Below are 27212 nucleotides of genomic sequence, written 5' to 3' on the forward strand. Positions count from 1 at the left end.
GCTCTTAAGATATGAAGACATTATCTGTATGGTACTAAGTGTGCCATCTACACAGATAATAAGAGTTTAAAATATTTCTTCGAGCAAAAGGAGTTGAACATGAGACAAAGGAGATGGTTGGAGTTGATTAAGGATTACGACTGCGAAATTAAATACTATCCTGGAAAAGCTAATGTGGTCGCCGACGCGTTAAGTCGTAAGAATGAAGAAGTCCTCGCAACGGTGAACTCGTACCAGTTAATCATGAATTCAAGCCTTTTTGAAGAAATCATCAAAGTACAGTCAGAGGTGTTAATAGATGAATGGTTAGTGAAGAAAGAGAGAATTTACGGCCAGCAAGATGAGTTGATGGAAAACACTCATGGTGTTAAGACTATGTTTGACCGTATGTGGATTCCACGTCATGGAGATCTTAGAGATCGAATCTTAGATGAAGTTCATAAGTCAAGATACTCGATTCATCCTGGAGCTTCGAAGATGTACCAAGATCTGAAAAGAGATTACTGGTGGTCGAGAATGAAAAATGATGTGGTGGATTATGTTAGTAAGTGCTTAACTTGTTTACAAGTCAAAGCCGAACATCAGAAGCCTTATGGAAAAATGCAACCGCTTGAGATACTTAAATGGAAATGGGAACACATCACCATGGATTTCATAACTAAGCTACCTCATACAGCTAAGCATCATGATACCATCTGGGTGATTGTGGACCGTTTGACCAAGAGTGCTCACTTTCTGCCTATACGAGAGGCTATCTCATCAGAAACATTAGCGAGCTTGTTCATAAAAGAGGTTGTGACTAAGCATGGTGTACCGTTATCGATCGTGTCTGATAGAGATACTCGGTTTACTTCAAGGATTTGGAAAAGGTGCCATGAAGCTATGGGAAAGAGATTAAACATCAGTACGGCGTATCATACTCAAACAGATGGACAGTCTGAAAGGAGGATCCAAACCCTTGAGGATATGCTACGTGCTTGTGTTTTAGATTTTGGTGGAAGTTGGGACGATCATCTGCATCTGGCAGAGTTCTCCTATAATAACAGCTACCATTCAAGTATTGGTATGCCACCGTTTGAGATGCTTTGTGGTAGACGATGTAGAACCCCGGTGTGTTGAGGAGAAATTGGTCAGGAAGAGATGGGAAGTTTAGAGGTTGTTCAAGAGACATCTTCAAAGTTCGATCAGATTAAGGCTAGAATGAAAGTTGCTCAAGACAGGCAGAAGTCGTATGCTGACAAGCGACGACGACCAATTGAGTTTGACAATGTGATGCTCAAGGTCTCGCCTTGGAAAGGAATCATTCGTTTCAGGAAGAAAGGAAAGTTGATTCCGAGATACATTGGACCGTTTAAGATCTTATATCGTGTGGGTGAAGTGACTTATAAGTTGGATTTACCCGATGAGTTAGAAGGAATTCATCCAACCTTCCATGTTTCTCATCTGAGAAAGTGTCTAGCTGATGACACGTCGCACGTACCATTGATGGACATTGAGGTTGATGAGCAGTTAAATTATATTGAGCAACCGATCGAGATAGTTGACCGCAAAGAGAAGCAACTTCGTCATAAAGTTATTCCCTTAGTGAAGGTGATATGGAAGCATCGTAAGGGATCAGATGCTACTTGGGAAGTTGAAGAAGAAATGCGCAAGTTTTATCCGACTTTGTTTAGGTAAGAGTTAGGTTTCGGGGATGAAACCTCATTAAGGGAGAGAGACTTGTAACATCCTGAAAATTCGAATAATAATATATTATGTTGAATTGTTACGACGAAAAAGTGTACTTGTGTTATTAAGGGAATAATAAAATAATTATGATAGAGAGATAAGTAGGCTAATTAGATGGAGCTAATTATGGACCAAAAAGGAAAGATGAGCCTTAGGTCCATGGGCTTAAGGGAGTATAAATACCCCTTAAACCCTAATCCTTTCCATTTCCATCCATTCTACACCTTTGCATACACCTTAAAACATACACTTAAGCCAAACACACCTTCATAGTCGCCAGCCATCATCTGAACACAAAACCAAGCCGAATACCGATAGATATTGGTTACTCAAGCTAGGTACGAGATAAAGGTTGATAAACAAGTCAAACTGTAGCCTAGAAACGTAAAAAAGTATGTTCTTTACGTTTAAAGGTTACGTTTTTATAAACGGTTTGTTATGAAACCTAACCCTAGAGTAGACCGGGTCTAGATGTTTCATAAAAATACAAACTTGATGATTAAAACAGACTTAACGAACTCATTGCTAGATACGGTTCATATATAAACCCTAGATCTAGCCTATAACGTTGTAAATCTATACAGGCTTAAACTTTATACCCAAAAAGGGTTAGATCTATATGATGTAATAATGACGGGTGTAAAACCGTTAGGATGAATAGAAAAGGTGATAAAAAACCGTTGAAATGAACCATAAAACAATTAACTGAGCTAGGGCAGAAATGATAAGATAGAAAGATGAGCTGAAAACATCTGACCTGGGAGTTCTCGATCAAATCTGAGAGTTCTCGGTCAAACCTGATGGTTTTCGGTCAACATGCGGTCAACACGAGTTCTCGGTCAACGAGAATTCTCGGTGACCAAGGGTTCTCGGTCAAGGCATAGGTTCCCGATCAACGCAAGGGTTCTCGGTCAAACATGGGTTCTCTGCCAAGAGTCCTCGGCCATTTGGGCTTATGGTGGTCTGTGGGCCTGAACCCAATTGGCCTAGATGCCTAAATGAACAGTTGGGCTAGCTTGGCTAATATTAAGCCCATATCCTGCCTAAGACAAACTAGTCCATCACCTTAGACTAAACAAACGAGCCCACCTTAGAAAATACATTGGTTAACTAAATACCAACTTAATTAATTATACCGTTAATTAGCATATATGTATATATATACACATATATATAACAGTTAGCCGTGCACAGTTAAGAAAGGGGATAACGATTAACGGTGAACGCAACAGGATCCAGGTGAGTTTCTAGCCCCACTTCCATGTTGTGTTTTTCGGGGCTGTGTGCATACTCGATGTGTTTGTTAATACGTTTTCCTAAGTGATAAATGTATGCCTTACGTGCTTATGTGAAAAGTATAAATGATTGCTTGTCAGTACGTGAACGATCTTCGGATATTGCACGTATTGTCAAGTTGTAATGTTATGTGAAATGATGATATGTTATGTATGATATATGAATGAATGAAAATGATGTATGGTTGTATGGTAACGAAGAGGGAATCGAACCCTACTAATATTCGAGGAAAGAGGAACCGAACCCTAATAATACTCGAGGAAGGAGGGACCGAGCCCTAATAATACTCGAGGAAGGAGGGACCGAGCCCTAATAATACTCGAGGAAAGAGAGACCGAGCCCTAATAATACTCGAGGAAGTAAGGCGTAATGCTCTTTATAACGTAAGAAATGAAGGTAAGTAAGAATAAGATAAAAGTATGAAAGTATGAATGAAAGTATGTAAGTATGTATGCATTGTACGTTATGTGTTTAACTAGAACTCACTCAGCGTAGCTGACTTTTAGTATGCACGCTGGTGAGTATGATGAGGCAGCTCGCTTGAGGGCAACGCGTGGCATTGAAAAAGAGGCTGGCATCGGAAGACTCGAGACGTTTATCAGTTTATGTTTAATGTTTGTTTATTTTAAAAGACAAAGATGTTTGTTTAAGACAAGTTATGTAATGTTTTATGAAGGTTTTTATATTCCGCGAATGTTTTTATTAACCCTGATAATTAGAACTATGTGAATGAGTAAATCCAACGTCTAAATGTGAGTCACCGGTAACGGGGCCTTACATTTCTCGAACATCGAAATGGGTCAGGTTTTACTAAAAATATGAATTTTGAAAAGTCCGAGTTGTTACATGAGGGAACCCATTTGGCTTATAAACCCCACATCAATTGCCCATATAGATTAGAGATGGCCAAAAAAACCGGTTGGGGAACCGGTTTACCGGTTTAAACCGGAAACCGGTTTTTACGAAAACCGGTTTGACCGGTTTACAAACCGCCGGTTCGTCTTTCGGTTACAAGTTCTAGATCCAAAACCGGTTAACGAACCGGTTAATGGAAAAACCGGTTTTTTTTATTAACCGGTTATGGAAAAACCGGTTAACCGGTTTATAAAAAAACCGGTTTTTGACCGTTGTGGAAAAACCGGTTAACCGGTTTCTCCATAACCGGTTAAAAACCGGTTTTTGAACGTTGTATAACGGCTATATGCCCGTTTTTTTTGTTTTTGGACCGTTTTTTTTTTTTTTACCATTTTACCCCCACAAACATCTATATATAGTTTAGGTTGGGTATTGGTTAGATCACACTCGATTATACAACTCCAAACGCTCTAAACGTTTATTTCATACGCGATTATTTTGTTATCTCACGCTCAATTATACCACATTACCACTCCATACGCTCTTATTTCGTAGTCGTTTATTTCATACTCGAGTATACCACTCTTATTTCGTAGTCGATTATCATGGCCTCCCAAAGTGCTGCTTCATCCGTCAACATGGGTGCCTCGAACACGGGAGAAACGGTCGTTCGGGTCATCCCCACGAAACGAAACCATGATGTTTGGCAACATTTCGATCTATGCGAAATGTCTAACGGTAGCCAAAAAGCTCGATGCAAACATTGTTTGAAGTTTTATGGCAAAGATGCAAACTCCACTTTAAAAGCGCATATACAAAGGCCCTTTTGCAAGGCCTTGAAGGACGAATCGGGAAGTAGTTCGCAGCCGGAGATAACGAATCAAGGAGCGGTGTTTACGTACGACGTTGAAGCGGTACGTCAACAGTTTTCAAACTTTGTGATTCAACAAACACTTCCTTTCAACCACTTCGACAACCCTCAATTCACGGAGATTATGCAAAACTATGTTCAACCACGCTACCAACACGTAAGTCGTTCGACCCTTAGAAGAGATTGTCTTAAAGCATGGAAAAACGCTAAATCCGAACTAATTTCATACTTTTCAAACTTACAAACTGGTGTAAACTTAACAACGGATATGTGGTCGGTACCTCATGGTTCGCCCGACTCATACATTTGTGTGACGGCTCATTGGGTTGACCCCGAGTCGTGGCAAATGATGAAACGAACCGTTGCGTTTCAATTGTTTGATTACCCGCACACGGGTAGAAATATTTTTCAAATCTTGGATAAAGTCATTCGACAATACAAGATTGAACATAAAATCTTTTCAATTTCGTTTGATAACGCGTCCAACAATACGGCCGCGGTTGGCCATTTAAAATTAAAGTATAAACCTATTTGTGATGGAGCGTTTTTTCATAGCCGATGCATTGCACATATTATCAACTTGGCCGTGCAAGATGGGTTAAACGTGATCGAAACGCAAAGAAACAATTTTAAAAGAATGTTACGAGATGTTTTTAGCAACAATAAAACATTTTCAAGATACAAAAAATTTTGTGTAGAAGCTAATTGTCAATGATTGGGGCCAAATTGGGATTGTCCAACAAGATGGAACTCGACTTGTAATATGTTTGAGAAAGCCATCCAACAAAAAGAATCATTAATTGCGTTTCATCAAATTTTGTCAAGTAGGGGTAAATGTGCACCGTACGATCCTAGAAACTGGTTATTGATTGAGATCGTTACGGAGGTCCTTCAAATTTTTAAATCTTGCACAACTAGTTTATCTGGGGTTTACTATCCAACAAGCCCCATTGCTTTACCAAAAATTGCTGTCATGTGCACAAAGTTGAGTGAACTTCATTGTAGGGGTGCACCTTATTTTGATATGGGTGTAAAAATGAAAGAAAAATTTAGAAAATATTTTCAAGAACTACCCGCTGTTTTGACATGTGCTGCTGCGTTAAACCCTTGCATCAATGTTGGTGGTGTTGAAGCTTTAATAGAAAAAATTTGTAATGAGCTAGGGTTAAACGACGATCAAAACCCCTATTATAGCCAAACTTTAAAGAATGCTTTCAACACCACCTTGTCAAACATGTATGATGTCTACCTTACAAAATACGGGTCGTCTTCCCAAATTCATGACTCGTTAAGAGCTGTTGCCCAATCCCAATCCCAAACCGACCTTGAAATGGGGATGTACTACATGATTTGGGAAGACGCCGGTAAACGTCAAAAGGTAAACACCCCAAGCAGTGAACTTGGAAGGTATGGTGGTACCAACTTTGTGAAACACATGACTCCGGATGAATTTAGAAATCTTGATTTGCTGGCTTGGTGGAGAGGTAAGGAGGATGAGTTTCCGATCCTCGTCGCCATGGCCAAAGATTTACTAACGGTCCAAGCTTCCACGGTAGCTTCGGAGTCTGCTTTTTCTGTTTCTGGCAGGGTTATATCGATTAGGAGGACTCGACTCACTGCACCAGCTATAGAGATGTCGATTTGCTACAAGGATTACTTGGACTCTTTAGATAGGGCACAACATCAACGCTCACTCGATGGGGAAATGGAGTATGAAGCGGGCTTGTATGAAGACGAGGTCAATGAAGGACACACTCAACCAATGACCGATGAAGAAGCCGCGTACGACGATTACCTAAGAAATAGCTCGGGATCGGGTAGCGAAGAAAATTAGTTAAAGAAACAGCAAACATGGAGGCAAATCATGAGTAAGAAACAGCAAGTTGTTCATGTAATCGTGTCTAAGCATTCTTTTTCCTAATATGTGCTCTTATTTACTTGTTAATTTGGATTTTTCTAATTTAGTTAAAGAAACAGCAAACATGGAGGCAAATCATGAACAAACTGCGATTGGGAACAACAGGAGCATCTGCTAGTTCACGATTTAATGTTTGTATTTTTGAGTTAAATCATGAACAACAGTTCTTGGCAGAGATTTCTTCAGTGTTAATGATTTAATGTTTGTATTTTTGAGTTACGAATATGCGATAACGATTTAATGTTTGTATTTTTAATGTAAAAACTATAAATGAAAGTTATGTGTTTTTAATCTTTGGTTTGTTGAAAACACATTCACCAACACACACTCATACTCATCTTCCAAGCAAAGAACCCTAACAACGAAAGCAAAGAATGGCTTCGGTCAGTCCGTTTTGCCTTGTAGTTACCGGTTTGCCTTGTAGTTACCGGTTTGTTTATACTGTGAAAAAATAATGGTCTTCATTAAGTACAAAATATAAAAAACAAATATTCGTATTTGAAACCGCGAAATTTAAAAAAAAAAAAAAAAAAAAAAAAAAAAAAACCGGTTATTAAAAAACCGGTTAATAAAAAAACCGGTTTATTAACCGGTTCTAACCGGTTTCAAAACCGGTCCTAACCGGTGAGACCGGTTAGGGTTTTGACAGAAAAAAACCGGTTATTAACCGGTCCGGTTATTAACCGAACCGGTTTTTTTCCGGGCCAAAAAAAACCGGTCCGGTTAATAACCGAACCGGTTTTTTTAAAAAAACCGGTTTGTGCACCTCTAATATAGATGTGGGACAAGTCTCATACCTTGTACTGGTTTCAGGCTATAACATAATTATAGGTTTATCTTATTATCATGTTTTTCCGTTACTAACACGAAGAACTGATCAACAAAGTGTGGTTGTACTGCATAGTTTAGTCATGATCATCAAATGAAAAGGCAACTTTAAGGTAAGATAAACATGAAAAGTGAAAGAGTACCCGGTTTTGCAAAATAAGATCCAAAAATTATTTCGGGGTCAAATTTTCTACTAACAAACCTATGATCTTGTTTATAAAATATTAAAACGTGTGAGGCAATAATCGTGTTGCTTGTCTATAGAACATGCGAGACAAAAATCGACTGGGCGACCGGATAAGACGATGGATGGACGGAGTTGGATAGTTAATACTACTTTTAGGTTTAAGATTAAGATAACTGTTATTTATTTCTTATTTTTTTTTATATAAAAGTTAATGCAAGAAACTGATATTCATTCACTCGTTGAGATTAATTTGTAGTAACTCATCGGCACCGAAGAACGATAACTTTGTTTTCAGTAGGATCGGTTTTGCCATTCAAAAGGGGGTGGCGGCGCAGCTTGTTACCCGTTTACCTACCTCTTTATTATAATTGATCCTTTTATTTGAAATGAAAACAAATTATTCGAGCTAAAAAAAAGTTTCTAGTCTCTGCTCTCTGCTACTTCTCAGCTAGCTATTAGTTTGACCAAAGGGTCACTCACTCGTTTTGACACTCTTGTTAAACTTTAGGCGGGTGAATCAAGAACACGAACACGAGATTTGATCAACACATGATCGACTCTTTTATTAAGAAAACGACTAACGGGAAAAACTTAATAATTAATGATACAATGTATGGCTTATATAGAGCCCATACATGACTAATCGTATACTAACTCAAATACACAATTTGAATCTAAAACAAATAGGATTAAATAAAATAAGACTAACTTATCTTATAATAATAAAATAATTATTATATTAAATATTCTCCAAGATTTTAGGAGCCTCCAATCTGATTTGGTGTTGGACACATTTAACACTCCCTCTCAACACCAAACTTCTTCTAACCGTGACAAACACGAAGCACCTCGAATCGAAACAAACCACGAATCAACACAACAGGTCACATCTTCCGACATCGGCTCTAATGTTGAATTCCAACACTCCCTCTAGATTCATACTTGTTCCTCCAAGGTTTTTCACGGCCCGCAACACTCGTCCTCTTTGGACTTGATTCTTGGACTCGTCACACGCCTTCACACGAAGTTGCGTCTTGGTTCATTACTCCTTAATCTACATAAGATCTAGGACATATTCAACTCACCTCTAAACAACCTTATCATACGCCTTGATTTGGTCCCGAAACCGGAGCTCAAACATCTGATGTTGTTGTCTCGTTTAGGCAACCCGATAACGCTACCACTCGGACTGTTGGGTCATCGATCCAGCCCACTAAACTACCCCGACACACGGAGATTTTATCATCCCGACACACGGAGATTTAACCATACCGACACACGATCACAACATAGCATTCATCATTGTCCTGACACACGGGGATCTAACCATCCCGACACACGGTAACGGAACGTCATCACTGAAACCTTTAACTCGATGAACACCAAATCAAAGTTGACACACAACCTTGTTGCACTCCGTTATACCGGCGTCCCCAAACCACCTTGTAACCACTATTAACACCCATGGACAACATTCACTGTTTGCCACTGAACCGCTATGAAACGGCTAAACGTCACGCGGAAAACAACTTCAAACTGAACCAATTGCTTCTTCTTTATTCGAACAAGAAAGAACTAAATCGTAACTTTGGCTTCAAGGAACTAATCCCACAACTCAGGTTTGGTTTGAAACTAAAACCAATTACTTCTTTGGATAACTTCGACCCACGAATAACAAACAGAAGGAACTAGAATATTATTTGCCAAACAAAATAATCCTTCAGCAATTACCAGACCACATTACCATGCAGCCCACGTTCACCTCGTTGCCGAACGATCACCATATCATTAAATCATGATTATTTTTTTATCACAATCTTATTGATGCATACAATCGAATTCATACTCCAACGGAACACAAACACTTTCGATCAGAAACGTACTACACTTGAAGCGTGGACACTCCTTTGTCTAATCGTACCGCGATCAGATGCGAACACCCCTTCATTCGATCTTCAAAACTTAAGGCGATTGAAACGTGGACACCCCTTCTTTCGATCGGTTTCTCTGTTTTAAACGAACTAAAACAGCCGGCCTTCGCTTCCTTCGACTTTGATCTTGTTCAGTCACTAACCCGACAAACTGATCGCAACTCGATCACGATCGGAACCCCGGACACACCTTCGATCGAAAACATACTCACATCGATCAGAACCAGGACACACCTTTGTTCGATCGAAAACTTACCGCGATCGAAACACAAACACACATTCCTTCGATCAGTTTCTTAACTAGAATCGGAATGGCGAAACAAGACATGCTAGCAAACTACTTCCTTTGCTTTCTTAAACGCGACATTAGCAAAACCCAATAAAAGATTTTATTGCTAACAATCGATGATAAAATAAGACTCAAATATAATATATATGGTTGTTTTTCTTCGATATAATCATAAAAATAACTTTGTTGATTATGGTTGACTTTTTGATAACCAATTCCAAGAAGATAAGTGCCGAACAAATTTGAATTGCAAACTTAATAATTGCGATACCATATATCTCTTCTAACAACCACGGACGTATGGACGCCCCTGTAACCCCAAACGTACGGAACTCTCGCACAACAACGGTTGAACGCAACACCTCACCGGTCTCGGTATACTTTTGTTAAGTCTTCCAGTTGCGACAGAAACCAATCTTTCACATGTGCCCTCCACCGACGGACACACTCACTGGTGGAGGCTGCCCCGATCTTCAAACCGCTTCTCGGTACGAACCCTTGGCTCTGATACCACTTGTTAAACTTTAGGCGGGTGAATCAAGAACATAAACATGAGATTTCATCAACACACGATCGACTCTTTTATTAAGAAAACGACTAACGGAAAAAACTTAATAATTAATGATACAATGTATGGCTTATATAGAGCCCATACATGACTAATACTATACTAACTCAAATACACAATTTGAATCTAAAACAAATAGGATTAAATAAAATAAGACTAACTTATCTTATAATAATAAAATAATTATTATATTAAATATTCTTCAAGATTTTAGGAGCCTCCAATCTAATTTGATGTTGGACACGTTTAACAACTCTTAGGTCCAAGTTCCACGTTCTTGCACCTGTTTTGCTCGTGGAGGCATACTAGATAGTTACTAGTTAGTTGCATAGAGGTATTATTGTCATTTTGTATGGAGTTTGTAACATAGTTCTTATTTATATTTTGTATAGATTCCCTCGTCATCCTAAATATGGATGCTTGACTAAATATGGATCCTAAATATGGATGCTTGACTAAGTTTGTAAATATAGAGTTTGTAACTCAATATAGTATCCTATCATTTTGTATAGAGTTTGTAACAAGTTGACTTTACAGCTTACTTTATTGAGATTTATAGCATATTCACATTCACCTTACTTTTAATCTCAAAAACAAACTTTACAGCTAAATAGATACATAGGTGTAACATAACATAAGTATATTGGTCAGTTTAATGTTTCTTGTTTCTAGAAATTAAGTGATAATGTAGAACCTAATCATTAATTAAAGGGAATAAAATTTAACAGTTTTAAAGGATATTCGCGTCTGCGTGACAGGCAGTTGCCTCTTTGCGCGTCCAGGCATATGACTTGCAGCATTATGATCCCAATTTCATGCACGCTGTTTGTATGTATTTGGATGGTAGATGACATTAGCAAAATGGCAAATATTTTAGACATCCCATGATAGATTGTTTTGCTGTCTAAACAAGGTTTTAGTTTGAAATGTTTGTTGCTGCTAGGTGAATCAATGTCTTGTATTTTGATTATTTTTCAAATCCCAATATTCAGAAATAAATTGGAGTGTAGTGTGGACTTTGGATACTTTTTGTGACTTCTACCTTAGTGTGTGTATGCTTTTCTAAATTGGTGTTATGGTTTCTCTATCCCCATATAAAACTCTCTACATTTTCATTACTAGTATTATTGTCTTACATTATTATTAGTTGTCTAACCACTCAAGCGTTGGCCAACGTCTTTATCACCACTATCTATGAGACTATGACATAATCAACGTTTTGAAAACAAGATCGGTAATTGAATAGACTACTCTAGTGGTTCACCAGTTGGACCCGTCTCAAAAACTAATAACATTATATTTAATTTGAAAGCAATGCATTCTTGTATTCATTCTTTGAGTAATGGAAGAAGATCCTAATTTTTATGGAAACCTGCATCGACGAGGCTCCAGTCTTAAGGGGTGTTTGGCCTAGCTTTTTTATTTTGGCTTATGCTTATATTTTAAATTAGCTTATAGCTTATTTTCTATTATTTGATAAGCTATTTTCAAGTGTTTAGATTAACTTATATCTTACAAGTTATTTATGTGTCTTAATAAGTTGTTAAATCCACCATTTTTTAATTTGTGAGAGTAATAAGTTACTTCAATAATTACTAATCCATCGCCATTTAAGAGAAAATGAGTAACATACAATTTTAAACAAATAATTTTCTTCAAATAAGCTAAAAAACCATCTTCACATAAGCTTCTCTAAATAAGCTTATATAAGCTCATAAGCATAAGCTTAAAAAGTTAAACCAAACACTAAATTAAGCTTATTTTATAAAAAAAACTAAAAAGGCTATAAGCTTTAAAAAAGCTAGGCCAAACACCCCCTAATGGATTTCACGAACTCACCAAATGTATCTATTAGCATCAATTAATAGCAAGTGTGAGATTTTTAAGTTGTTTTAAGTCTTCGAATGAACTTCATCTGAGCCGGCTTCGAGGATGCGAAATTTTTTTTGGACGAAAGGTGAATTATTTTTTTTTGTCTTTATATAAAAGGAACATTCTATTGGGTTTAAATAATTTAATTTTAAATTTGCTTACTTGATTATGATTTGAGTTGTGTAAACAAATTTTGCATAAAAATAAGCTTAAAATGTCTCAAATAAGACTAGAACCCACAACCTTTTGATTAGATTTCATACCCCTTTACCACTAGACCAAACTAGTGGTTATGTAATTGGGTTGAAACATTGATTATATATATATTTTTTTTTCATATAATTTAAAAAAAAAATCGAACTTAGCTTGGTGTCGCCCATGTGACCATCTACTACCCTACCACCCCTTAGGCCTGCCATGAACTTCATAATTGTATTATTTATGTGACTACTACTGTGGTTATTTTGTAATCTTAAAGTGTAACTTATTAATAAAAATTTAGGTTAATTTTGACGACGTGAACAATACAAAAGATGTAATTTATTTACTCTTCATTCAAATAATGGTTGCCATAGTCCCCACAACACGTTCCCATCATTTCAGTAAAAAGCATTTAACGAGATTTGAAACCAAAAGTTAACCTACTAGGATCCAAACATGATAACATGCCCAAACATAATGATTCATGGGCTTCATAACATTTTTAAAAACCTTTATTTCTTTGTATTTACATGTTTGGACAAAAACTTTATAATCGAATGGACCGATTATAAATGTTACCTTTTTATGGCTAGACAACTTAACCTGCACAATAATCGCTTACCGTACATTACATACGTGAACCACGCAACAAATTATGCTCAAGGTTAAAATTCATTTACGCTCTAAAAAGTTTTCATTAAGAACAAGTTCAAAATTTATCGATTGACAATCCAGATTTTTTATTGTTTGAATAAACCGATGATTAATTGGATATAGATTGACTATTTTCATATCATGTGATGTGATTCCATAAATAGAGGTTATCTTTTTCCTATATAAATATTTCTAAAAGCGGGCCAAATCGGAATTTGTTCGTGCTTTTCAAAAGTTCGACTTGGAGTACGCCTAGTTTAGTTTGGAAATGAGCAAAATGATTAAAATATGTCTGAAGTATATTTTGTCCCGTTTGGAATGTGTCTATATATAATGTTGTTTAACAATATAGAGAATTTTTAAAATACACGTGAAAGAACCCCACCATATAAATTGAGAAAAAAAAATACAAACCGTTGATTTTTGTTGGTGGTGGTGGAGCCTTAAATTGTGTAGACATAATTACACAACCAGTCTACAGCCCCCACTGGCCAATATCTACAGTAACATTGATTACATTATGATATGTCCAAAACCAATTATGTAACAATGAAAATAATGTTAGCACGGCTGGTTCATTTGATATAGACATGTTTCTCTTATATCACACGTAGTGGTTTGTTATAGAGTCTAAAACGGGCTCTAAAACACAATGAACACTGCCCTGCCTCGTTTTCCTCTTTGTTTTGGCCCGGCTCGTTGTACACACAACGAGTGGATGGTTGACCAATCAATTTTTTTAATTTTAATATTTATCTATATTAAAAAGTAATAATTGTATAATGATTAATAATGGGTTAATAGAGCATTTTATCACAACGTCATCTTTTGCAAAACTAGTCACTACTAACTGTGATGTCACGTGTCAAAAAAACAAAACACTCATATGTGCTTAATTAGCAATACGTGTGGTCTTAAAGGAGAGGCCTTAGATTCAAACTTGGGCAAGAACGTGTATTATTGGTTTACAGTAGAGTAAAAATTTGTTGTTAAAAAATTTTAAAAAAAATGAACGTAATATGCATATTTATTGTATATTTAATATTGATGGATTTTATTTTAACCGACATAACATGTAGCCCTTCACCAAAGGTGTTCAAATGTGTACATAATTTTGTGTTTGTATAGTTATCACCTACCTATATTACCACACGTCACACTCTTTGGTTATTCATCATGGATCTCTTATATGGGTAAATAGCTAAAAAGTACTTAAGATATGTACACAAACCTCTTGTCTAGCCGAGCATTTGAACCAAAATTCTGTAGCAACACAGTTCATAATTTAGAAACAAATTATGATCGAAAAACAAATACAGTATTAAAGAAAATTACAATCGTTATTACAATTTAATAAGAAAAATACGAAAAACTGGGTAGAAATAGAATAACAAGGAAATGTGTTTGACACAGTTTCCTAAAAGTATATTTCGTGTTTCCTATGAGAACACATCGGCTCTCACTCTTAGGAGACAACAAAAAGAAACATTTTCTCTTACTATAAAAGAATAATGAGTTTAAAACTCACCTTAAAAATGTGTGTCAAAATGTTGTCAGAAAACGTGTGTTTGTGCATTCTTGAATGCGTACAAAGTTTCTCAAAATCTAGTTAATCAATAATTCTTTCAACTTAGGTAACACCTTGTTTAAGTAGTTTAACAATGAAAAATTGCTTACCCTTAAAGTTTTAAGTTGTATTAGACGTCTTTGACCCGAGCGCCACTCATCGTGCTTCACACCCTTTAACCTCTCACTCGTTTTTTTTTTAATACTAAACATCATTAGATGACTTCAACTTATATACCACTTCATTTTTCTACCTACATTTTGTATATGACAAGTTTGGAAATTTCAAACACTTAAGCATCAATGTATCTTTCATCTTCCATCCTTTTTAGTCACGGTTTGTTCGTTGCAAAGCACACAAATAATAGAAAACAAGCCGATTAAATAATAATTCCAATTAATTATTTGGATACAAAATTAATAAAATCCATATCTTAAATTGTTAGAAACTTTTATATACAAAATTAATAAAGTCCTTATCTTGAATGACTTCGTCCTCACACTCAGACACTCAGTCGTCGTATACGTTCTTACGACTTATATGAGTGTCATCTATTGTCAAAACTCGTTGACTGATTTTATACGACTTGTATAAAGGCCCGTCAACAACATGTTTGGTGTCTAGTAGGGGGTGTTTGAATACATTTTGATTTTACCAAGCTCTTTTCTTTTTATTATCATATAATTATTAATTTTTTTAAAATTCTGGGTGATTTATATACATGCACAAATGCAGACATTAAGCCTGCAACAAAGGCACACCAGCTTTCTCGTGACAAAGCTCACAGGCCAATAACCCTTCACCGTCTGTCTTTCATTAATCACCCAACTCAACTGGGTTTCAATCTTTATCATCTGGGTTCATCTTATTCTCACTTCTTAACAACTGTATGCATTAATCACACTATTTCTAAGGTCCACAGTTCAAGATTCTTTAAAAAAAAAAAAAAAAAACTTTCTTGGAAGCTTCAGTTTGAGCCCATTGAATATCAAAATCTATAAAAATCCATCCCAAGAGATAGCTTTGATTTTGAGTAACAGTTGATATTTTTATGTGATCTATACTTTACTTGGTTACTTAGATTATCAGCTGTACTAAGTCAATTTTAATATTCAAGGGGGTTTTGTCACTTTTTTTTAGTATTAAGTCAATTTTAATGTACTAAGTCAATTTTAATATTCAAGGGGGTTTTGTCACTTTTTTTTAGTATTAATTGGCTTATTATTTTGTGGGTTTGGTGAGACTTTGAGTTTTGAAGATGGATCACTGTTGTTCAATGATAAAAAATGGTACCCATTTGCCAAAATTAAGAAATAATGGGTTTTTGAGAGGGGATAAGATTAGGGTTAATAATAATAATAATAATAATAATCATGTTCAAAAAAGGTTGAGTTTTGAGAAGCAGATTAGTAAGATTGCAAAACCTGGGGTTGCTTTTTCTGTCATCACATCTGATAATGGCAAAGAAACCTTGGTTGAGGTAAGATTTTATCACATTTTTATTAAATTTTTTAATGTTTGCATTTTTATTAGGAGGGAAAGATGGTTAATACTGTTTTGTTCATGTTTATTACAATTAGAATTTTTTGTTTTTCAATTTACTGTGACTGATCACAATTTTCAAGATTTTTGTTATTTGATATCTATTTTGAAAACAAACAATAACTTTTTAGATTTGTTGATTTTTATTTGACATTTGAGTTTGATTCATGTGTGTGTTCTTGAAATTGTAGACACTGACAGCACCACAATTTGAGAGAAGAAGAGTTGATCCCAAAAATGTGGCGGCAATAATACTCGGTGGCGGTGCAGGAACTCAACTCTTTCCTCTTACAAGCAAAACCGCTACTCCGGCTGTAAGCATATGTCATTTCAAGATTCTTGTTGTTGATTTCTTGATTCACATACTTGAAGAAATCCTGTTGTTTATATTGATTCAAGATTCATGCTATGATTTTCTTGAAGAAGTCGTGTTCTTTTTATCTATTTCAAGATTCTTATTATTATTTTCTTGATCTATATATTTGAAGAAATCCTGTTCTTTGTATCTGTTTGAAGATTCATGCAATGATTTTCATTATTTACATACTTGAAGAAATCATGTTCTTTATGTCAGTTTCAAGATTCATGTTATGATTTTCTTGATTCAAAGCTTGAAGAAATTCTAATCTTTATATCGATTTCGAGATTCTTGTTATTACTTTATCGATTCACATATGTGAAGAAATCATGATGTTTATATCTATTTCAAGAGTCATGCTATGATTTTCTTGAATTATGAACACCTCGTGTAGCCGTGCGCAGTAGCAGATCATGAATTTTCGACAAAGTTGATCTCTTTTTAAATATGCTACAAATGCTTTTAGGATATGTTTTTGAGGGTTAAGGAAAGCTTGTGAATAACCTTTAAAACTCTAGCTTTTTATGCTTTTTCTTGTTTGTGATTTTGATGATATGTGTTGTACAGGTACCCGTCGGAGGATGCTATAGACTTATAGACATCCCAATGAGCAATTGTATATACAGCACAATAAACAAGATCTTTGTTCTAACTCAGTTCAATTCTGCTTCACTTAATCGTCACATTTCCCGTACGTATTTTGGCAAAGGTGTCAATTTCGGTGATGGTTTCGTAGAGGTACGTTCTTTATTTTATAAATATCAAGTTTCAGCATGTGATTGTAGGCCCCGTGTACTTGATACCAGTAGCTTTAAAACATAAGACATAAATTATTGTACTTTCTGAGATATTCTTAAAAAAAGTTGTGATTTCTATAGGTGTTGGCTGCTACTCAAACATCTGGCGAAACTGGTATGAATTGGTTCCAAGGAACCGCAGATGCCGTGAGGCAATTTACTTGGGTTTTTGAGGTCTGTTTTGTGCGTGTATTTCATTTAAAGAAAACTTTAATTTTATGTACTAGCTAATAATTAATGCCTTATTCAATGTTTCTTTGTGTTGACTTTTTCCGGTCAATGTAGGATGCCAAGAACAAGGATATTGAGGATATACTAATCTTGTCGGGTGATCATCTTTACCGTATGGACTATCTGAACCTTTTGCAGGTATGTTTGTTCTTTCTTTTTAGCATCTTGAAGTGAAAAACACTTAAGTTATAGCTGATTTCACTATTCTTCATAATGAACAAACAGAATCACATTGACAGAGACGCTGACATCACCGTTTCTTGCGTGCCCGTTGGTGAAAGGTCTATTAGTCTGCTTTATATGTTTTTTTTGTGCTTTATTTATCAAATCTGACACGAGTATTGTGTTTTTCAGTCGGGCGCCTGATTTTGGACTGTTAAAGTTTGATAACAAGGGTAGAGTTGTCCAATTTGCTGAAAAACCGAAAGGGGACAATTTGCAAGCACTGGTGAGTATACATGTTGTAAACAAAACACACTCTTGAATTTAAAGTTGTTTTCTTGAAAATTTCTTTTTATTTTTTGCAGCGGGTTGATACAACTATACTTGGATTATCACAAAAAGATGCTGAGGAATCACCATATATTGCATCAATGGGCGTTTATGTGTTCAAAAGAGATGTTTTGTTAAAGCTTTTAAGATGGAGGTACCCGACCTCTAACGACTTCGGGTCTGAAATCCTTCCCGCTGCAGTGACAGAACATAATGTGCAAGTAAGGACATAATGAAGATAATCCATTTTTGTTGTTTTTTGTGATTTTTGCTTATTAAATTTTGATGATCGTGACAGGCGTATTTGTTCAGAGATTATTGGGAGGATATTGGGACGATCAAGTCTTTTTATGATGCGAATTTGGCTCTGACAGATGAGGTGATTCACATGTTAAATGCCGTGTTCTTTTGATGAAATAATTTTATATTTTGATTGTCACTTGATATCGTTATGTCACTTTGAAGGTACCTAAATTCCAGTTTTATGACCCGAAGACCCCGTTTTTCACTTCTCCAAGATTCTTGCCACCATCCAAGATTGAAAAATGCAAGGTAAAAGTCAATGCAGAAAGTTAAACCTTACAGGGGTTTTACCGGTCCATGCGCTTGTCGGATTGTCAGAAAAAGCTGATTTGTTTCTGGTCAAATTTGCAGATAAAGAATGCAATCATTTCACACGGTTGTTTTTTGAGAGAATGCAGCATCGAACACTCGATAGTAGGCGAACGCTCACGAATAGACTCAGGGGTTGAGCTTAAGGTAACAATATCTATATCTGCATTATTAACATATGCATCTATCGTGATCCGATATCTAAACAGAACACAACATTTTCTTGACTAAAACTTGTAACAGGATACATTAATGATGGGGGCAGATTATTATCAGACAGAATCTGAGATCGCGTCTTTGCTGGCTAGTGGAAAGGTCCCAATTGGTATTGGAAGTAACACAAAAATCAGGTAAAAAGACGCCAAATTTGAAAACTTTAAGCACCTTAAAACCAATTTGGTCTTTAATTTTAATGTTGTTATTTTTGTTGCAGGAATTGCATTATTTACAAGAATGCAAAGATTGGAAGTGATGTCATGATCATGAATAAAGATGTAAGCCAAGTTTCATGTTTGTCACTTATTTATTTCTTAATCGTCAAAACCGGAATAATTATGCGTTGGAATGTTGATAGGGTGTTGAAGAATGTGATAGAGCAGAGGAAGGATTCTACATAAGAGATGGGATTACAATCATATTGGAGAAAGCTACAATCAAAGATGGTGTTGTTATATAAAATATATATATATATGAAGGTCTTTCTTTTATGGTGGCTGGATGGATGGTTGGAGGGTAAAGTACAAGTGATATTGCAGAGAGTACAAGTTTATCCTTCATATGACCATGATCAAGTGGGGTGCTAACCTCTATGGGTCATGCTGGTTGAACCCTAGTGTTGGTTGTAACCATACATGGGGCCACAACACATCAATCCTTTTTGTTGTACTATGTATCATATGTATGGTAATAAGCGAATGTTTTCTTTTTATTTTTGTACTTGTACCGGTAAACATATGGAACATCGTTGAAATATTAAAAGCTGTAACTTGCGTTGGGAGGTAATCTTTAATATTTATAGATAGAAAACCAGTAAAAGTTGGATTCGAACATATGGTTTTAGCTTCTTGCTAGAACATTTGGATGATTTTAGTATAATTTCTATATTGTTATATAAATTTATAAATTTATTGATATTTATGTATTATTGGTTGTCGAAGTTGTTGGATCCAATGGAGTATAGAAGAGAGTGCAGATGTGATTAAATTCCAAAATTGGATGAATATGTTTCAACAAATATGGACATACCGAAATTTCCAAGGTGCATGGTTTCCTAACCAATGAACTTGTCCTTTTCTATCTTGGGGTTTTCTTCTACCAAAAAATAATTTAATCTTGCGGGCGGTTTACCCGGTTGTTGGGATCTCCGTCTATGGGGTTTTTAGTCACACATGAAGCGTCAAATACGTTACAGGTAAACTGAAAATTAAAAAAAAAATGTTTCTTTCGATAGTCATTGATCATTATTACAATAACACTTCTCTACGTGCTTCAATAACTTTCGAAACAATATCCTTTACTTCAACCAAGTTCTCTCCACAAGAATTGGAGTCTAGATAGCGTAGTTGAACCAATTCTTGATCACAAGTCTGGATACTTGGATAGAGAATTTGTAGCTCGTCCTGGAATTCCACATGACATATTCAATAGTCTTGCCTTACTAATAATGTACCAAGACTTTCAGAGTTGTTTGATTGTCCTATTTAACTAACTTACGATACAATAAGCCATTGATGGTAGTAAGTGAAATCTTGATAAGTAGGAATATGTATAATTTCACATGTAGACCTTTAGCTTGATTTTGCAATAAAACATGGATATTTTGATGCAATTGTGCTTCATTTCGTGAATCCACTCGACAGACCACTTGTCCCATTGTCCAACTAAGAATGATCTTTTTACTCCGCTATGGACCAAGAAACTCCGGTGATAACAATGAACCAAAGTATAAAAAAAGAACCAAAGTTTGATGTATTTGTTGTATTTGTACTGTACTTTATTCGGGTATACACACCACTTGCCCCATGCTCCTCTATAAAAAGATGAAAGTCTTTTGTGATAACTTCGAATATTAAGTAGCTTTATTGTATTATTGCGTATGGGGATGCAATTTAAGGTAAACCCATGGTCCAACTAAGAACGATCACTATGTGAGATGCTTGTCAACTTGTTCCATGACTCCATCCTTAGACAATGATTGTCTTAGCAGCCTATGGCATCTTCCTTATGCATAAGTGTATCAAGTAATGGCCCGGAAGCCTATTTAAGAATTCGATTCGGGTCCAAATTTTATTCAAAAACCAAAAACCTTATTCAAACATGTTATTCAAATTCTAATTGGTTGGAATTTTGATTTTTATTAGTTAGTATTTAAATACCGAGCACCTCTACACTTAATTGTATATGTTTCTTGTCGATTTAATATAAAATTGATTTGTCATATTATTATTTATTTTAAAAAACATGATTAAAAGTTTAATATATATATATATCTAAATAAGTATCAAATAAAATTAATCTAGTAAATATGAACTAATCATTCTGCATCATAAAAAATGTAAGTGTTTTTATCAAAGAGCTACTGAATTAATTATATTTAGGTAACAACAAGGCATAAATCCGTTGTAGTCTAGTTGGTTAGGATATTTGGCTCTCACCCGAAAGACCCGGGTTCAAGTCCCGGCAACGGAATGTGTTTTTCGATTATTAACTTTTGGTATATATTTATATGTTTATAACCAACATAAATACATTTTAAAGCTTTGAGTTAAGTGTCACTTTAGTACCTGTGGTTTGGCCAACTACGCAACTTTAGTACCTAAACTTTATTTTGTGCAACTAGCTACCCCAGCTTCAAAAAACTTGTCATTTTAGTACTTTTTGCTAACCCCGTTAATTTTTTCTCGTTAAGTCAGGGGTAAACTTGTAATTTCAATTATTTTATCATAAACTCAAAAAGAGTTAAGTGCTACTTTAGTACCTGTGATTTGGACAACTACGCAACTTTAGTACATAATCTTTTTTTTGTGCAACTAGCTACCCAAGCTTCAAAAAACTTGCCATTATAATACTTTTTGCTAACCCCGTTAATTTTTTCTCATTAAGTCAGAGGTAAACTTGTAATTTCAATTATTTTATCATAAACTCAAAAAAAATATGTGGTGACAGGGACTCGAACTCGCGCCTATGGTTTTTACAAAGTTTTAACGAGGGATGCAATAGCCAGTAGGACAAGTGACTGACTTGTTCATAAGCTGGTTCTGAATACTTATAGTCAAGTTTGAAAGACCCTCAAATCCTCATAAACCATAGAAATGTCAAAATTGGTCATAACGGATCATGCAACTAGTTACACCACCACAATTGGGCCCAATTCCGCCCTCTGATTTCGTCAATCAGAGCTGTTAATCCCCTGCTTAATCAGGTCAATGCACTGCACATATTGTATAGCAGATTTTGGGTTGGAATTCAAAATGAAAATTAACCAGTTAGCCAGAGTTGCGATGGCCGGAATCCCGCCGGTATTGAGATCGGGACAGAAGCCGAAAAACGAAAGAGAAAGGGGGTGGGGGCTGTTTAGTTTAAGATTTGACACCATCAGTCCATAGGGTTTACAAATGTTTAAAACTAAACAAAACCTTTACAAAAGGGGGAATTTGATTAAATGAAGAGTCAAGTGCCATTTTAGTACATGTGGTTTAGCCAACTACGCAACTTTAGTACCTAAAGTTGAAAGTTTAGGTACTAAAGTTGCGTAGTTTGCCAAACCACATGTACTAAAATGGCTCTTAACTCTTAAATGAAATAATAAAAAAACTGAAATTACAAGTTTACCCTTGACTTAACGAGAAAAAATTAACAGGGTTAGCCAAAAATACTAAAATGACAAGTTTTTTGAAACTGGGGTAGCCAGTTGCACAAAATAAAGTTTAGGTACTAAAGTTGCGTAATTGGCTAAACCACATGTGACACTTAACTCTAAAGCCTTCTATCTAATAAACAAAAACACCTTGTATTGAATTATTAGGATATCGAACAGATATTAGTCATGTAAGCAATTGAGGTTCAAAAAACTAAAAATTTTAATTGAAATTCTAATGTGTCCTATGGTGGTGCAAGGAATAGTAGGTGGTCATGGTACTGATGATGGTGATCGTGTCAACAAGTTGCAAGTTGTGCCAGCTGTGATGACAACAGGTGCAGCGCCCGTTGATGACCAGGGTTGAAAGTGTTGTAAGTTGTGCCACTCATCACTTTTAGCATTCTAGTTCTGCTTCTGATTATCCATCTAGTCTTCTACTGATGCCTTCGTAGACAGCAATAATGTAAAACATGAATCAAGAACTCTACATAAACTTCATCATGTGTTCTTTATAACAAGTAAACAGAACCATAAAAGCACTCACACACTACTTAAAGCCAAATCAAGTTATCAAACTAACTAATTCTTGATTCCTGGCTAAGCACGCTCCAAGGTATTAACTAACTAATCTAAAGCCTTAGTGTTCCAAACAACAAAAGAATCTTTTTTCTGCAACTCAAACTGTCTAAACCCAGTCATGGCCTTACCCATTAGTGCCATTGCAGCAATGCTTGGAAACTGCTTCTTCTCAAGTTCCTCCATTTCCGACTTCGCGTTGTCCACCTGGCAAGTTCCCGCGCTCTCGGTACTCTTCTGGTTTTGCTTATGACTCCACCTTTGAATCCAAGAATGTGAAAGCGTTATTTCCTTTTCCTTGCATTCACGTTTTGTCTCTACAGAAGATTCACCTCTCTCAGATTCTGAAACTTTATGGCCCGTCAATAATTCTGGCATTTTACCATCCAACACAGGTTCGGGTTTACCTTCCATGACTCTCACTGTGGTAAAGAATCTGCTTAGTCTTCCATGTGATGCTGTTTCAGTCAATTTGAGGCGTTTGATCCATCTGCTTCCTGGGTCTGAACCCAGGTTAGTATTTGAACACTCGTTAGAGGTTGAGTTTGAGTTAGTTGTTTGTTCACGGTTGAAGTGTAGCGTGTTCATGTCTAAACTTTGAGTTCTTGAAGTGCCTGGCTCAGGTTTCTCGGCTGAGCTTGATGCAGCCGGTTGAGCAGAAACCTCTAAGTTTATATCGGGTAGTTCTATCTTACGCTTTCTGTTCTTATCTTTCTCTGTACTTGATTCGACCATAATGTCCTGTAACGTAAGAAAGAGGTAAGGTAACAAGTACATGTGGCAATTTGGATCCATAAATTTATGGATAGGCCACTTTGGGGTGTGTTTTATCACAAACGGTAGGCCTGTAAAGGAACCGAACGTTCAGTAACCCATTCGTGAACCGTTCGGCTGGAAGTTCGTTTATTTAATAAATGAACAGACATGAACAAAAGTTTGTTCATTTTGTTAAACAGGCGTACATGAACACATGCCTCGTTCGTTCATTTATGTTTGTGGCTGTGCGTTCATGTTTGTTTATGTTCGCTCATTTAAGTTCATTTATGTCCGTTACTTTACGTTTGTTTATGTTCGTTCGTTTATGTTTGCTAAAATATTCATTTAATTTTTTAGGCTCATTACACTTTAGTTGAGTTTTAATTCGTTCATCTATCTATGTTCGTTTACGTTTGTTTGTGTTCTTAGTGAACGAACAAAAACAACAAAGCCTCATTCGTTTACATGTTTGTGTTCAATCATTTAATCGGTTAAAGTTCAACATACGAACAAACATGAACATGTTCCTTTCGCATTCGTTTGGTTCGTTTGCAAGCCTATAAGTAACACATTAATACAAATAAAGGTAAAGAGGATTGAAGGCATGGTAAGGGTTACCTTACTTAGCGGGGACAAATGTACACCTATAACAAAAAAAAAGTAGAAAATTCAAGTTAATTACAGGAAATATATAAAAAGATACATCAATTCAACAAAAAATAATTACCAGAAAGATGATTCTCCTTATAAGATTCCATGTCCATGGTGTCGGTATCAGCTGATGACTCATTTTTCTGAACATCTCCAGAATCATGATCAGCGGAATCCAATAGTTGAAGCTTTACTCCTTGTTGACTTTGACCAAAATGTGGTTGACTGTAGTTAAGCTCCTTGAAAACCTCTCCTTTAAGTTGGGTGGAAGCCCTAGATTCTCTAAAAAACTGGCTTTCTTGGTAAACTTTAACATCAGTCTGTTTTGTGATCAATAAACTATGAGTTGTTCTAGAAAAACTGTGAAGGCCACCTGGCATTCTAGTCATCTCCACATCATGAACAAAATGTGGAACATTTTGAAGTGAATATTGTCCGTGTTGTGGAGAACCCGATTGGCGTGAAAAGAAGCCCATTCCAATATGTTTTTGCATCCGATTGTATTGTTCTTCAATAAGTGTTGGTGAATGGTGGCTGCTAGTAGAAGGGTCAGTTTTCAAAACGGGTAAGGTAGTCTGTCTTGGAAATGTGGGCATTTCTGTCTTTTCACTTTTTGGTGTGGGTGCAAAAGCAGGCGCCATGTGACAGATGTTTTCCGGTTCATGGGTTTTGTGTGTGTCAAGCTTGTGGCTGCTTTCACCAAAAAACATGTGGTACTTAACCTGCTTGGTAGGTTGAAGATGGTGTTCTCTAGAAGTTTCTAGATTAAAATCAAGGGTCAGCTTTTCATTTGGAACTTGAGGTAAGAATGGTTGCACTCCTTCCTTCAACTTCTCAGTTTCTTGACCATGTTTGAAAAACGGGAACGACTGACTACTTGGTTTTATCAAACTCATTGTCAAATCTACATCTTTGCTCTCTTTGGAAAATCCAAAATTATCAGATGCTCTTTCAACTCCACTCACGTGGTTCTTGAAATCATGAACATTTAAATTATTTCTTTCACTTCTACTAATCTGAGTTAAGTGATCTTGCTTACTTGTTTCAGGTTTTGTTCCTGTCCAATGTGTCAACCATGCAGATTGCACAGTTTTCCCGCTGTTAACAAGCTGTGATTTTGCTCCACTTTCTGGCATGACGACGACTGTAGGTTGTAACTAACCACTTGCTTACCAGTCTATCACTAATGTCAACTTTGAGTATGAACTTCTCAGGAAAGTTTGTAATCTGCCTACAATGAAATTATTCAAAAGAACAAATGAAAATCAAGAACCTAAAATTATATACTGAAGACTAGTAAACATGGCTAGTTGGCTACAGTTCAACTTCAATTTTGCATTAGCAAACTATCTTCTTAAATCTTAACCTCTATATAAGAATCATCACTGTCTCAGTTCAAAATTATGTGACTCATCAAGTTCATGCAGATGTTCCGCTAAATTATGCGAAATCCATATCAATATTGTTACAATTTTAACTCCTGACATGAAATTCCACTATCTTAAATCCAACAATTTCAAGTTACACAAAGCCTAATCACCCCAATATTCTCCAAAATCTATCAGCAAAACTATCCGGTCTAGAGAAATAAACACAATGAGCATACATCACGAACTAAAACACAATATGCTGGTTTTCTCTCTTGAATCTAGAGAACAATATGTTGAACATCATGAACTAAACAAACAATACGTTTCACATCATTTACTAAAACACAATATGTTCAATTATGCATTCAAAAACTGCCTGCTTAATCTCTATCAAGCAATCCTCAGTATCTTAGTTCTAAATTACAAAAATTCATCAAGTTCCTGCATATATTACGTGAAATCCATACCGATACGGTTACAATTTCAACTCCAGACCTCAAATTCCACCGTCACAAAACCCTAGGCTCACTCCAAAACCTAACTATACTAATAGTAATAGAAGTATCCGATCCGTAACAATAAAGGCACAAAATCGAAACGATCAGTAACAACATTACAGTAGGATTACACGGAATTTGCATAGAGTGATTGAATTAGGTATTGAGGTATGGCTAGGTGGAATAAAACGTACCTGTGATATTGACAGTTATGGAGAATTGGGTGTGTGATCTATAAAAAGGAATGAATGAGAAGAGAAAAATGAGAGCCACAAGATTGATATTATTATTATTATTATTATTATTATTATTCGTACGAACAAACAAGTTAATAGACGTTAGTTAGAGAGAATGTGATGTTAGAGATACGTACATATCATGTGCGAATGTATGTATTTGACGGAGAAGAAGACGGTAAATGGGAGACTGGAAGCCGAGCTGGTCCAATTGCAGCCGACTTTACTCTGAGCCGCTTTCTTTCTTGTCTTCTCTTCCCTTTTGGATAAAATAAACTAATGAAATAATGTCTATACATTTGCTGCTGTTAAAATAAGAAACCTAACATGTATGATGATTTTATGTCATACGCGTATTGTCTGTGTGGAATACGTGTATTGTATTAGGGATAAGCCTCGTTCCGGCATCGGTATCGAACATATTAATACTGAAATTTATAAAAAATGGATATAAGTACTAATAATGAAGA

At 35.9% G+C, this 27212-nt stretch overlaps 2 protein-coding genes and 1 non-coding gene across 5 annotated transcripts; 2 read left to right on the forward strand and 1 right to left on the reverse strand.

Annotated features, from left to right (window-relative positions):
- The first annotated feature begins 15958 nt into the window (after positions 1-15958).
- LOC143556363 (glucose-1-phosphate adenylyltransferase large subunit 1-like) lies at positions 15959-19619 on the forward strand. 2 transcript variants are annotated; one of them, XM_077045698.1, is made up of 14 exons: positions 15959-16245; positions 16499-16621; positions 17233-17403; positions 17544-17636; positions 17748-17831; positions 17919-17974; positions 18048-18141; positions 18221-18406; positions 18484-18564; positions 18651-18737; positions 18840-18944; positions 19041-19147; positions 19231-19291; positions 19372-19617. In XM_077045698.1, the coding sequence occupies exons 1-14, from the start codon at positions 16024-16026 to the stop codon at positions 19471-19473; spliced, it is 1572 nt and encodes a 523-aa protein (XP_076901813.1). In that variant the 5' UTR covers positions 15959-16023; the 3' UTR covers positions 19474-19617. The 2 variants fall into 2 exon arrangements, with proteins under 2 accessions (XP_076901813.1, XP_076901814.1); XM_077045699.1 differs by lacking the exon at positions 18484-18564 and having other exon boundaries at positions 19372-19619.
- Positions 19620-21412: 1793 nt separating this feature from the next.
- TRNAE-CUC (transfer RNA glutamic acid (anticodon CUC)) lies at positions 21413-21485 on the forward strand. The gene has a single exon. It is a non-coding gene; the product is annotated as a tRNA-Glu (tRNA).
- Positions 21486-23120: 1635 nt separating this feature from the next.
- Positions 23121-26664, reverse strand: LOC143556364 (protein PHOTOPERIODIC CONTROL OF HYPOCOTYL 1-like). Of its 2 annotated transcripts, none has more exons than XM_077045700.1 (4): positions 26477-26664; positions 24716-25870; positions 24607-24632; positions 23121-23973 (listed from the first exon to the last, which is right to left on the reverse strand). In XM_077045700.1, the coding sequence occupies exons 2-4, from the start codon at positions 25773-25775 to the stop codon at positions 23281-23283; spliced, it is 1779 nt and encodes a 592-aa protein (XP_076901815.1). In that variant the 5' UTR covers positions 25776-25870; positions 26477-26664; the 3' UTR covers positions 23121-23280. The 2 variants fall into 2 exon arrangements, with proteins under 2 accessions (XP_076901815.1, XP_076901816.1); XM_077045701.1 differs by lacking the exon at positions 26477-26664 and having other exon boundaries at positions 24716-25610; positions 25679-25772.
- Between the last annotated feature and the right edge of the window lie 548 nt (positions 26665-27212).

The sequence above is a fragment of the Bidens hawaiensis genome, unplaced genomic scaffold (genome assembly GCF_021521415.1).
Source record: "Bidens hawaiensis isolate Kalapana, Puna unplaced genomic scaffold, B.hawaiensis_p1.1 tig00018566_1, whole genome shotgun sequence".
Lineage (NCBI taxonomy): Eukaryota > Viridiplantae > Streptophyta > Magnoliopsida > Asterales > Asteraceae > Bidens > Bidens hawaiensis.